Source organism: Sylvia atricapilla, chromosome 10 (genome assembly GCF_009819655.1).
Source record: "Sylvia atricapilla isolate bSylAtr1 chromosome 10, bSylAtr1.pri, whole genome shotgun sequence".
Taxonomy (NCBI): Eukaryota; Metazoa; Chordata; class Aves; order Passeriformes; family Sylviidae; genus Sylvia; species Sylvia atricapilla.
The window spans coordinates 10,885,297-10,898,825 of NC_089149.1; the positions used below are offsets into that span (position 1 = coordinate 10,885,297).

The following is a 13,529-nucleotide window of genomic DNA, read 5'->3' on the forward strand; positions in this document are numbered from 1 at the left end:
AAGCTTTATATATATCTGTTATATATTAATTTTAGAAAATGTATCAGATCGTTTCAGAAAATGTGAAACATATAAATCCCAAGGATTTTAATATCAAAAGGCAAATAAAAAGACCCTAAAAAAGCATGATTTACTTAGAGAATAGTAATGTTTAAGCTAAAGGTTGGGCTTTTAAAACCTGAGTGATGATCTAAAACACCTTCATAAAACTACTTAATTGTATTTCAGTCAGCCTGACTTTCGAAGAGACAATTTCCAATGTCCTTTGCTTCTCTTTCAGACCATGCCTCTGCATCAGTGTGGTGTGGACACTGGGGAAACAGCCTTACTCCCACGTGGAACAATGTGAACTGGTACAAAAATGAGCAGGACTCAGCAGGTGCTGTGAGAGCAGTACAAGAGCTTTACCTCTGTAGTAGGCAAACTGCAGGTAGTCGTAGTGCAGGGGGAGGAAGTTCTCGATGGGCGAGATCCGGCCCGAGCGCGTGGCCAGCTCCCGGACACAGTCGTGCTTGCAGGCCAGCACCTGCATGTAGTGATCTGCCACGAAAAGAGGGAGGAGGTGGTCTGAGCTCAGCAGGATGGTGACAGTGCCGAGACAAGGACACACAGAGGTTAAAACTCCTGAGCTGAAGGATGTGCGACTCACACTGCCTTGGCCTGGCAGGTGAGTGTGCACCGGGGGAAAGGGCTCAGGCATCTCCCCAAAGCAAATTTGACAGAGTTGCAGTTACACTTTTGCCCCTCTAAGAAATGCCTTCCTCCTTCTGTCAACTGTAGAGGGAGCTTGAGCATCTCTTTTGCGTGGCAGGAGCTGCTGGCTCTGCCAGGGAAGCTGGCAGTGAACAGGGACTGCAGGTGGCAGGTGGCACTCCAAACCCAAGAGACACGAAGCAAGCAGAGATGTGAAGACAAGGTGGTCACATGTGCTGCCACATGAAATCCAGCTCCAGACTCCCTTCCTTCATCTTTAATCCTCTCCTTTCCTGCAGCAAGAAGCTCCTGAGGGCACAGAGAGGTTTAGCTAAGAGGGACAGGTGCTCAGCTTGGCCAAGCAAGGCCAGTCTGAAAGGTCCAAGATGCAAATCTGGGCAGCAGAAATCCCTGTGTTTGCTGCTTCTCAGAGATGAGCTATCTCCCAGGGAATCACAAGCACATGGTAAACATCTGCCATTAACAAAGTTTCTTAATTGGTGGGAGTTCACGGTATAGGCGTTGTACCAGCTGTACAATTTCAAAGCCAACACTGACATCTGACTCCATTTTGGATCCTTTGCTGCAATGTACTTATGAATCCACTTTGCTTGCTCTGTCTCTGCACACTATAAAAAAAACCTTAAGAAACAAACACAAGCTTGAAAATAACCATGTGCTCAGCTACCAAAGCATTTCTTAGAGCTGCCATAAAAACTGCCTGAGGAATTTGCAATGAAATCAAGTGGAAACTCAGAACAGTGCCTATTTGCTCTTGACAGGTAGTCTGAGTAGTTATCTGACTTACCATACACATCCAGGGTATTACATTAAGAAAAGCAAGAAGGGAAAGGACATAAATCATATTGTTGTAATTTAAACCTGTTTAAGCATCCTAGATCTGAAATAATCAATCCATCACTGAGAAGCACTGGTTTTTTTGGTACTGTCAGAGTGTCCTAGAAATAAGCCCTATAGACTGGAATCAATTCACTGAAATGTATCTGTCCCTCAGGGGAAAAGGTGAGAGTGTTTCAACCCCAAGCAGCAGCCCAACAAATCAGTTTGGGATTGAAAGGAGAAATGAGTTTTGAAGAAACCCAAACCCTCTTTTCTTGGTGTATTACGTGCTCCAACTCCTTACTGAAACATCTGGGCCTGGGTGCCTTGAACCAGGGATGAACTCTGGATTATGCTGTCCTGGAAGGAACCACCTAGTTTCCTTCAGAAAAGCAATTGCATCACAGATCTTATTTCCCTCCCCCAGCTCCCTGCTGGGTGCCTGAATGGCCCTGGGGTTTGGAGTTGTTATGGCCAGGCACATCTGGCCAAGCCACAGCACTTGCAGGGCTGCTGACCCTCCCAAGTGAGGTCCTGCTCTGAGCACCACCACACCATGACCCTGCCTGTGCTCGGGAAGGGCCAGCACAGGAACACCTCAGCTCACTGGGGCTGCACTCGACTTGCACAGCACAGAACAGTTTGTCCTGTTTGAAGAGCAGCAGCTTTCAGTGAGAAGGATGCTGCGTTTGCCTTGCCACTGAGGGCTGCTCTCCTGATGTGTGTCCTGGTCAAGGCTCTAAAAGGAGGCCTGATCAGCTGACAGCCACACTGGAACCAAGGCTTCCAACACTTCTATTTCCAGTATGGGTAAACAAACCCCACCAGGGCAGCTTCTCATCCGGTATGCTGGTGGTTTCTCCTCATGGCTGTTTCAATTAGATTTCCTGTCTCGACACAAGCAGAATTATGCAAACCCAAAACGCAGTCTGCATCTGAGGGAAGTATTTTCCACACAAGAAGCAAGATTTCAGGGCTTGATGCAATTCCAAGACCATAAGCAGACAAATAAGATTTCTGTCACCAAACAAACCTTAATTTGTTGCTCTTCCTTCCCTTACGACTAATTAAATGTAATCTCATTTCTACTGAGAATGAACTGTTTTAATCCTCTCTGGCTCAGAGCCACACATGCAAATCTGAAGATCACACAGCAACGTTCAATTCTCTCCAGAGATTTCAGTCAAGATCATAATTAGGTGGGCCTCCACTAATGACAAATCCATCCTTTTGGATGGGGAGAAAATCCATGTTACGAGACTTTTTGGCAGCTTTCCTGGCCACCTGGAGCATGGCCAAGAGAACTCTGCTGCTCTCTTCATACACTCTCAGAAACAGAAAACATAAACAAAGGCCAGCAATGTCGAGATTCCAGGGAGGTGTGTGAGGCTGTGTACAGGGGAAACGGAAGCAGTTTATGATAAAGCACCTAAACTTCCAGCTCTAACGGAAATGCAGCTCCATACATCTGGAAATGTAATTTTTCTAGCCCAGCTCCTATTCAGGACTAAAACAAGATGTTCTAATTCACTGTCCTCTGAGTTTGCACTTCCAGGTGCCTCCGGCAGCATTACTCACCAGCAGCAGAGATTGAAGGGAAGACATTTCAACAAAACCATCTAAAGGCCCAAACTCAATAATTAAAAACATTTCAGGGCTAAGGGTGAGAACTCTAAAAATCCATAAAGATCTCACCTGCAATAGCTTCATAGAGACTAGCCTTGTAATCCAGGTACTCGTGCTCCTCAAACCTCTGTGGTCCCTCACACATGATCTGGCAATCCTCATCCTCGGAGTAGTATCCTTTCAAGGCACGCTCCAGGAATTCAATGGCCAGCTCGTACTCCTCCTTGTCATAGTGCCTCACTCCAGCACTGTAGTCCTCCTGCAAAGCAGGTAGGCAGAGCACAAACCATGAGCAGGCTACGCTGCCTGGAGCACAGCATCTTGCCCTTGCCACCTGCAGATGCCTCTCAAAAGAAGGCACAAAGGGGCAGGGACAGGACAATCTCCCCAGAGATCTATCAGATATAACCACTTGTACCAAACCATGTTTAAGCCATCGATGGACTTTTGGACCAGTGGAACCTAATAAACCTGCCTAAATGCTCTTCTGAACTTCTCTATACTTAGGGAATCCTCAGTGCCACTCCTAGATTATGCATTATATTTTAAAAAATCCTCCTTTTTTTGTTTTTACCCTCACACCAAACAACAACACTGAATGCCAAGGAACAGATTGGTCCTGATCTAGGAAGATCTTTCTTAGAATGGCCCCTAATGAACACCTCCATTAATTGCACCCAACAGTCACTCCTGCTCCCTCGAGTCTTGTGAAATTGGGGGTGGTCCTGGCATTTGACTTGGGCTTTTGCTTTATGGAGGTGGAAAGAGCTGACACTCTGCCTGCCACTCTGCACCCTCACCACCACAGCCACTCCTGTGCATGTACCCTGCCAGGTGGGAGAACTCAGGTAAAAAATAACACACAGAAGCCAAGATCTGTCATGGATCTGTCAAAAACACACAGGAGCTGACATCTGTCATGGAGGCTTCTCTCAAAGCTGTCTGCTGGTGTGTGTTCACAGCCATGGATGACCCCAGAGTTCTCTGAATAGAGGGATCAGGCTGGAGATGTAGCAATCAAACAAAGAGCAGAGTGCCCAGAGAAGGCAGGAGCAGGCTTGCCTTAAGTGAAAATGCTGAAAGGGAGAGTTTGTTTTGCTGTATTGGTAAGAATTTCCCCATTCATAGGTTCATCTCTCTTGGCCTCCTAGTCTTTCCTCTCCAGACTTCCTGATACTTAAGCTGGGCACCTCTTCAGCTCAGACTCACCATGTGCTGCCTGGCCTCCCGGTCAATCAGGCTGACCTTCCCTGACGTGGTCTTGTAGTTCTCCAGGTCCTGCTGTATCTCCATGTGCTCAGGGTTTGCCATGAAGAAGGTGTGAGCTGCATTTGCTGCCTCCTCCAGCTTGTTCAGCTGTAACAAGGTAAGAAAGACCAAGTGAGATTGGAGATGCAGGAAGGTGAACACAGCAGTTTATGCTGCATCCTCTGACATTCTTTTGATATCACTGGATTGGGAAATGATGGGATAATCAATGAGAACCTGAATGTAGAGGCTAAAGAATAAAGCTGAATTGAGAGGAAAGCCCATATAAGTGAAATGGAAAGAGCTGGAGTTCCTGAGAACCAGACAAGTCACTGCAACATGTCTGTGGTGATGGGATCCAGCCTGTGTTCCAGCAGCACATCCTCTTAACTCAGCTACTCCAAGCCCCGGCACAGTCCCAGGTGGAAAGATGCTCTCATGAGACATGAGATGGAGAGAGGAGGGGAAAGCAGTTGCAAAGACTGCTCTCTCTACAAGCCTTAAAGGCTGAGCTATGTCCAGGCTGAGGGCTTCTGCTTGGAGATAGGGACTGAGGACCATTTATTAAGCTCAGCTGTGTATAGCTGCAAAAGGCCAGACTCTGATGGTGGTGGCAGAGGTATCGAGAGAAGTTTATTTTGATATACCAAGTTCTTTTGGGTTTAGAGATTCAGAACTGAGACCAGACATCACCCTGGAGAAAGCCTCATAAACAAACAGAAATGTTAGTACAACATATCCATGGCAACTGCTGGGAGCACCAGGAGCAGAACAGATGTTCAGGTGAAACCTCTGCACCAGCTACCAAAAGAGAAGTCACCAAAATACTTGCTTCTGAAAGAAAGCCAACACCACTGAGTACCAGCAAGCTGCAGTCAGGTCCCTGTGATACATCAGTAGCCTGACCCAAACCTGTCAGCCAGGGCCAGGCTAATGCTAGCCCAGGCTAGGCTGTGTCCAAGTGCTCTCCTTGACAGCAAAACCCACCCCAAGCCCTGTGCCACTGCTGCAAGGCTGCTCCTGAGGCACCAGAGCCAGCAAGCTCAGGCACATCCATGTGACACAGAACAGCAGCTCACCTGCACAGGCAGCCAGCAGACAAACCCCGCCAGCAGAATGAGAACAGAGACCTGCAGGAAGCAGGAGCTGCACACCCTGTCATCCTGCAGCAGGGCAGACAGGCTCCAGGGCAGAGCCAGCCCAAGAAGCACACAGGAATATCCCCAAAAGGAAGGTGAAAGCCACGGCATCCCAGCCCGCTCCCCAGGTCTGCACACCAAAGCACAGCTGTGCTGCAGTGCCCACAAAAATGCAAAAAATCTGCCTTGTGTAAACTTCAGAAGTTTTTAGGGATTATGTCTGTACTGACAACATGTGCAGGGAAGCCAGATTTCACTGCAAAAACAACATCTATTCCAGTCTTTCATTTGGAGTTTTCCAAAGGACACCACTCTCCATAATAATCCCTTGGCTTTCCAGAAGGCATGAAAAATGACTATAAGAAATTTTTAACCAGGACAGCACGTAAAAAACAAAACGCCTTCAGAGCAGTTGTTTTGTTGTTCTTTTATTTTCTAAAAAGACATTCTTATTCAGAAACATAAGTTCCATTTTGAAATAGATAATTTCAACATAGTCCCACTCTGGAAAAGTTCATTGCAGCTGGACACCATTGGATGTGGGATAAAGAACTGACCAGAGCATCTCACAAAAGGGAATTTTCAGGTCCTGCTGAGTGTCTGTGGGAATGCCACTGCAGCTGGTAACTAGAGACAGTCAAGATGGAACAAGAGGTTTGTTAGAGACATGAGCTGCTGACCTGATCCAGAGGACTGCTAAGAAGCCACTATTTGAGCTGCCTGGGGGAATTGCATTCTTCCACATCACAGATTTCTATTCACAAACAGCACCCTGCCTGTGCAGATTTAAATGGGACTAAAGATCTCTCAGAAGGGTCTGCCAAGACACAACCTGCAGCAGTCTGTTGTGGGATGTCCTTTTTCCCTTTAGTTCTAGATCCTTCTCAGGAAGCTGTCAAAAACTGTCAGAGATCCCAGAATGGGCTTAGTTCTTCTGGATAACATCCACCCCTGTGACACAGGTCGAGCCTGATTTCTAGACAACAGAAAATCCCTTTTAAACAAGGCTCACACTGAGTCTAGTCCTGCTGGCTCTACACAGCAGAGATGACCTTTGGAGTTCGCTAAGTGGACTAAAAGCAGAACATTTTAACTCAACACTTTTCAATTTATCATGTTCCATATTTGCCTTAGAAACATTCAAGTACAAAGAAGCCAACAGCTGCTAAGTTTGGGGGAGCTTTTAAGTGGGTAAGTGTATATAAAAGCAAAATTCCTAACTGGTAAGACACATTCAGAGTCTAGCTCTGACATTAGTTATGAAACACTCTGGGGAAACTTTTGCCAAAACACTCTGAATTCACGAGGAGCAGGATATTTTGGTGCTTAAAGGTCTGGGCTGGGACTCAGGACACCTGGACTCCGTTCCTGGCCCTGTCACAATCTCACTGTGCAGCCATTGGGAAAGAAAATTGCTTTCTTTGTGGCTGATTTTCCATTGTTTTTAACTAACAACAATAAAATAATAGCATTTCTCCCACAGAGTAGTAATTTTGTTTATTTGGATGGCGAGCAACTTGGGGGCAATAAGCATGTGCAAGCACGTAACAAGGAGATTTTGATCTTTGCACAACAATTACTGAATGAAAATCAGCAAGGAAAAAATGACAAATGTAGAGTCACAACCTCAGTATGTGCTCTAAGGTCTGCTTGCTCACCCCACTGGAATGAGATTGCTGGACCATTGCTACAGCTTTGCACCAAACCCTGTGTATTCCAGCCAGAGAAGACACAAGAAATCAGAGCATCAGCACTGAGAGAGCACTGGGAACACCCTGCCCTGTCCATTTTGATCTTAGCACGCCATCATCTATAGAGCCAAGAAAGGGAAAACACGACACATAACTGCTGCTGGGTTCTGATGCTGGAAGATGTTTATTTTCTTCAGTGAGATTCAAGAGTGTTTCATTCCATAGAAAAAATAGGAAAAAAATATTTTAAGCAGCAGATGAAAGAATTTCAGCAAACTGCAAATGCTCAGTTTCACTCCCCCTGGGACAGTGCTGGCCTGGGCTTCAGTGGGATTGTGGCTTCCAGCCTGCAGAGGTGGCTTGGACTAGGAAGGCTGCTGTAAACTGGAGCATTGTGCAGGAACAAACACAAGCTGGAGAAAGGACCTTGAGTGAGCATCTTGATCATCACTAGACAACTGAACCCAATTCTCACTGATAACCATTGAGAAAATCCCTTATGGAGCCTTCATGGGCCGCATGGTGACACAACACTAACAGACCTTGACTATTCATTGTCATTCTGGTACCTGTCAAGGTGTTTAAGCCAGCAAACTCCATGCTGAGCAGCCTGATCTGTACCTGCAATGCCACAGTCGCAAGCCTGCTGGGCTTAAGAAACAAGCTGTCTCACAGAAATGTATCTAACTTGCTGCTGGATGTTACCCCCTCTTTGGCTGCTGGGTCCCCTAAAGAGAAACACAAGAGATACACCTCATCACTAACACTCTCCCCTAACAGCTCGGACTGGCTCAGCCCCATGTGTAGGCACATATTCTGAATTCACATTGGCCTTCACTACTGCAGACAAATGAATTCTGGCCAAAGCCCCTCTCGTGCCAGATGCTCAGCAAGCTGGCACAAACTGCTGTCCCCTTCCCCAGGGAAAAGGCCTCACAGCAGCACTATGGCTTCAGCTACAATGGCCCAAAACTTGCAGTCCTTTAAGTTTGCTCTCTGGAGCTTGGCAGTGGGGATAAGGAGCAGGCAGGGTGCCAGGTCAGTGAGACAAGCACTGCACAGCTTTACAGTCGGCTCATGCAGCCAGGGCTGCCCTCCCACCACCACTCTGCTCGTGCTGAACACCGACACACTGCACCTTACGTGGGGAAGCAGCTGTAGCCAGAGCAAGTACAGGTATTCAGCTGCTCCCCAGCTCACCCTGAGCTTTCCACGGCAAAAACAAGGATGAAAGAGGAAAAAAGTCAGAGGATTCTAGAGAGAACGTAGCCAAAGCAATACAGATTCTGAGTGCCTGAGATGAGAGTTCACAGGTAGGATACAGCCAAGACCTCTGACTATTATTCATGAGTTCCCACTGCATTGAACTTAACATCAGATATTGGCAGCTGTGATGTGTTCTGTGTCAGACTGTCCCAATCCAACCTGCTTTTATATTAAGGTTTCTTCATCACATAAAATATAGTTTCAATTAAAATTTCTAATTTGAGGGGAACAGAAGTAAGGCTTATGTACTGGAAAATATGTCAGATCCCTCAGCATTTCTTGCTGTGCCAGGACTGGACCTACCTGCACATAACCTCAGTTAATTGCAGAGTATATGAACTTGGCATGGAGCTTGTGATGAAAAATTTCAAACCATTCAGCTAACATAGAACCCAAAATCACCAATCTCACAGACAATCCCTGCTTTGCTGAACAGATAATGTTTTTCTAAACTTTTCCATAGCTCCACTGCTGCTGTGTTGTATTGAAAGCTTAGTGCACTGGGGTCTACAGAGGAAGGAGGCTCTGGAGCCTGCAAGCACAACAAGGGAAATAAAAGGTTCAGTGTCATGAAGGATTAATCTCGTTGTGTCTGTGCAGAGCTTACTGCCCAGGCGAGTAGGAGCAAGGAGCTGTGAGATGGCTATAAATAGAATGTGACCTTGTCTCAACTATTCTATTATTATAAGTAAGAAAGAAGAAATTCTCCAGAGAAGTTAATCAGGAAATTTTCCCTCTGCTGATGGGTCACACATTTGCAGAACGATGCTTGAGCTGTTTGCAGCCCACTGTGGCACCAAATGGCCTCACAGAACCACCAGAATCAGGGAGAAAGGCAAGCACACAGCAGGAATGGACTTTAATCAAGTGCAGGGAATAGGTACCAAGAGCCAAAGGTGTGAGGCCATCTCTAAGTCCAGCACCACCACACCATCCCCTGCTCTCCAAACCTTTCTTGTCTTCCAATTCAAGACAAACAGAGCTGCCTTCTATCTCTGCTCCTGCTGTGATGGGGAGCAATAATGATGCATTCCTAGAGGCTCCACATTTATCTTTTCAGAGGTTTTTTCATTTTCAAAATGAAGACAACCTCCAGCCTGCTTTGGACAGTTCCTCTTAGACTACCCCAACTTGTGTTCTGCTGCCTACCAATCACTCTGATAGACCCAAATCCAAAATAGAACAAAGTTTCAGAATTGGCACAGGGAAAATCTCTCATGAGAAAGGAAATTTAGAAATAGCTTGGGGTTTTCTGGTATTCCAACAATCAATTTTCAGGACACAAACATGTGTGGATTGGTAGGTACATGGTCAAATGAGCCAACTAGATGATGAATTAAGTCCCCAGAAAGTGGGAGATACCTGGAAATCTAAAACTAAACATCACTTCAATATTCTTCATGGGAAAAATTCTTTCAATTCATGAAGACAGAAATAATATTTCTTAGCAAGTCTCTCACTCCAGCCACGCTGGCATTATTTTATGTGTGCATGGGTCCTTGCTGAGCAGACTGACTGCATAACCCTGCCTGAAAGGGCCATTTGGCACTGAGAAAGCAAATTAGATTGACCCTTACATTCTCCCCTCCTTCCCTCTCTAACATGCTCTTCTTGAACTGTTCCCAGGCATGTAAGAATGAAGATTTCCACACGTTTCTGGCTGTGCATTACATGCTTCAGTGCACACTTGTGTAACAAATCCTGCACAAGGAGCAGGGCATTAACTCACAGCAAAACCACTTCCCAGCAGGAAGGACCCTTCCCATATAAATCTCCAACACACTGAAGCATTGCAGGATTCATCTGCAGAGCAAGCAGTGGGAAATGTGTTTGTGTTTACTGAACCTTCGGTCTGACTGATTGTGAAATACACTCTCAGCCACATTTTGTCCTGTGTAGACACTCAGCTCTGCCTAACAAACTCTGAGAACAGCTAAGTTGTGTGTGAAACAGTATTTCCAAAAGGAAAAAGATGAGATGCATTCAGCCCTCAGGAATCTGTGCAGATGGTTACTCATGAAGCTCTACACCCCAGAGTTTCCTTAATTGGCCAGACAATTAACCAGTGCCCTTGGAGATGAGTAGCATGGGAGAAGCAATACACTCACACACTAATGGCAACTAGCAGTGCTGGATACTGAAAGGTGGACAGTACGAAATCAGCCAGGCTTTCCACAGCAGAGTACTTGTTTTGCATGTCCTTCCTCCTGTTTTTATAACATCCCTGTGGCACCCTGAGTTGTTGCTCACCTGGAAGAGTATCAAAGATTAGCCCAGGAATTTCAAGCTAATGAAATGGAGCAGCTGGGAACAAGCAGGATGTGACTATCCTCTCCCCAGGAACCACCAGCACTCCTGTAGGCCACTGCCTGTTAGACAAATAATGAGCTTTCATCTGATATAATGACTGATAACTGAGAGGCAGGTGGTCCCCAGAGTAATGGAAATACCTGGGAGAAGAAAGGTGAATCTCACTGAACACCCTGGCAAGGAGTGAGGGAGGCCTTTGCCATCAGGGGAGGAGAGGAAAATCTTTTTAGGGGAAAACCACAACAAAACAAATTTGGCAGGCAGTTAAAGGCAGCTTTGCAGTTTAGATGTGAATTTTCACCAGCATCCTGCCTCCCTGGACATTGCAACTAATCAAGCTGCACTGATTGATAACTGGGTCAGACTCCTAACCCAGCTGTCTCCACACTGGTATCTCTATGGAAGTAACTACTAAAACACTTAAGAAAAACACAACAGAAAAATCTGAGACAAGCAGAAAAATTCTTACAGCAGAAACTTTCCTCCCTTTCTAAGGTTTAGCAATGGCTCTGCACCTCTCAGAAGAGTCAGACATGATGAGCTGTTGAATGCCCTTTGGGAGCCAAAGTTTCCTGTGCAGATGCAGATGCTTGTCTGCTGCTACTTAACAACATCCAAACAGCTACGTGTGTCCCTAGAATACACCCTTCTCAGAAGACACATGGTTTTCCACCACCATCCCAGAGCCAGGAAGCCACAGTGACCTGGTGATAAATGATACTTGTTTTTTGCAGCCCTTTTATGCTGTAAATGGCATTTTGTCAACAGGCTTAAGGCCTGTGCCAGCCTTTGGACTGCCTCCCTACCCTTCCCTTGGGCAACAGAGAGGTCTCCTGAAGGTGCTGACTGACTTGGACAGTGACCATGGGCAGTTTGTGGTATCAGCACCAGAGCTTTAGTTTGAAAAGCAGAGTGCAGAGCCCTGAGAGGGGGCTGCAAACAGGACTGTGCTATCTGAGGAAGAGGTTATCTCTCCCTGATAATCTGTCATGGGGCAGCAAAGGGAGAAGTAAACAAACCATAAATTTCAACAAGAAAACAGACTCACACCGTATCTGTGCATCGTCCCCTCACCCAAAACCCTTGTCAGTCTTCAAGGAAATGGTTTCAATTCACACTTTCTCCAGGCACACTATTTCTTGAACACCTTTTCCAGGGTTCAAGTCATAAACCATAACTTGAATGACAATGACAAATAATGACTGATAGCTGCTGAATTCATGGAAACCATCATGTGGTGATGGACATCAGGGCACTGCAGATCTGATTAAATAAACCATCAGATTCCAATTCAAGAATTTTGCAGTCTGTAGATCTACAGACTGGGGGTAGGCTTTGCCCTCCACAAGGGGAACTGACTGACACCAAGGGGAAGCAAACTCAGCTTATGCCTTAGGTGGGTTTAAGAAAAGGATATTGCCATATTTGAAAAGGAATTTCTATGCTGATTCACCACTACTGGGCCAGCATGAAGGCATTGCACTGGAAACAAAGTTTGCAGAGAAAGGGAGAGAGTACAAGGAAGAAGTGAAAATATATCCATACTTCTGCAATTTAATCTTGGTTGGTCTGAAAAGCAAAGGAGAGGTCTTGCCAGGAACGCTGCCTGTATGGGCTGCCAAGTTCAGTGCAAAGGTTCAATTATCCCAGTAATCCTCATCCAGCGGTGGCCAGGGGTGGACACTTGTGGGCAAGGCATAAGGACATGGTGGGTACACCGTGACCCTCACACACAGGGCATTGTCAGCAGTGTCCAGCAGCTTCAGGCTTCCAGAACCAGGATCTGCCTCTGGACCACTGTGCTCAAAAGCTACCGATGGACCTGTCCTCCTGGGGTTTGTGTAATCCTTTCTGGAACTCATTTACACAGGCTGCAATAAATAAGGGATTTGGGAGATTTTAAGACATCAGTATATTATTTTCACCAGAGTACACATGTGGTTGAGAAAGACCTACCACTAGGCTATGTCAGAGTTTTCAGAAAACGTGGAACTGCAAAGTACATGTTGACTCATCTGGAAGGCAAGAGGCATTGCACCAGCACTGCAAAATTCCTCGGTGTCCTCCAGTGCTCAATGTTTGTAAAATTCAAACCCATCTGAATAAAACAGGGATAGGGTTTCCCACCAAAATATATCTTCTGGAATGAAGTGACATGAAACAGGGCAGGGGAAGGGGTCCTCTAGCCACCTCCTCATCCAGAACACTGAGAGCACATCAGGTCTAGAGGGTTGTTGACGAGATGAGTATGCTGGCATGGGATGGACTGTGCTGACTTCACAGCAGAGCAACCTTCAGACATGTTCTCTGCAAAATCTGACCCTGAAATTTCTGGGGGGAGAGGTTCCCTTTCATAAAGGTTGACACACAGAACAAAAGCAACCCACCTTCATGCATTGCCACATTCAGTTTACCAGCACCACTGAGGAAACGTGTATTTCATTTGGAGAGGATGTAATTCTACCCTTGCAAATGTGCCTCTTACCCTCCTCCAGCTCCCCCAGCTTTGATGAGCACTGTTACTAATTTGAGGGAGGAATTGCTGGCTTGAGAGCAGAGTAACACCAGTCCCCAGAATGACACCTCTGACAGCCCAGGGGATGGGATGGAGATGTGTGCTCTGCTGCTCAGCCTCTTGGTGCAGCTCCAGAGGCTCCTGTAGAGTTACACCGGGGCAGATTTGGCTCGTGCTCCAGTGAACAAGGCCACATACCAC

At 46.2% G+C, this 13,529-nt stretch overlaps 1 protein-coding gene across 1 annotated transcript in view; it reads right to left on the reverse strand.

Moving 5' to 3' along the window:
* Positions 1 to 13,529, reverse strand: part of P3H2 (prolyl 3-hydroxylase 2) — a 62,622-nt gene that overhangs the window by 11,842 nt on the left and 37,251 nt on the right. The window contains exons 2-4 of the mRNA XM_066325968.1: positions 4,369 to 4,515; positions 3,229 to 3,418; positions 409 to 540 (exon numbers count right to left, since the gene is read on the reverse strand). Coding sequence (XP_066182065.1) covers positions 409 to 540; positions 3,229 to 3,418; positions 4,369 to 4,515 — 469 coding nt within the window. The remainder of the gene's footprint in view (positions 1 to 408; positions 541 to 3,228; positions 3,419 to 4,368; positions 4,516 to 13,529) is intronic.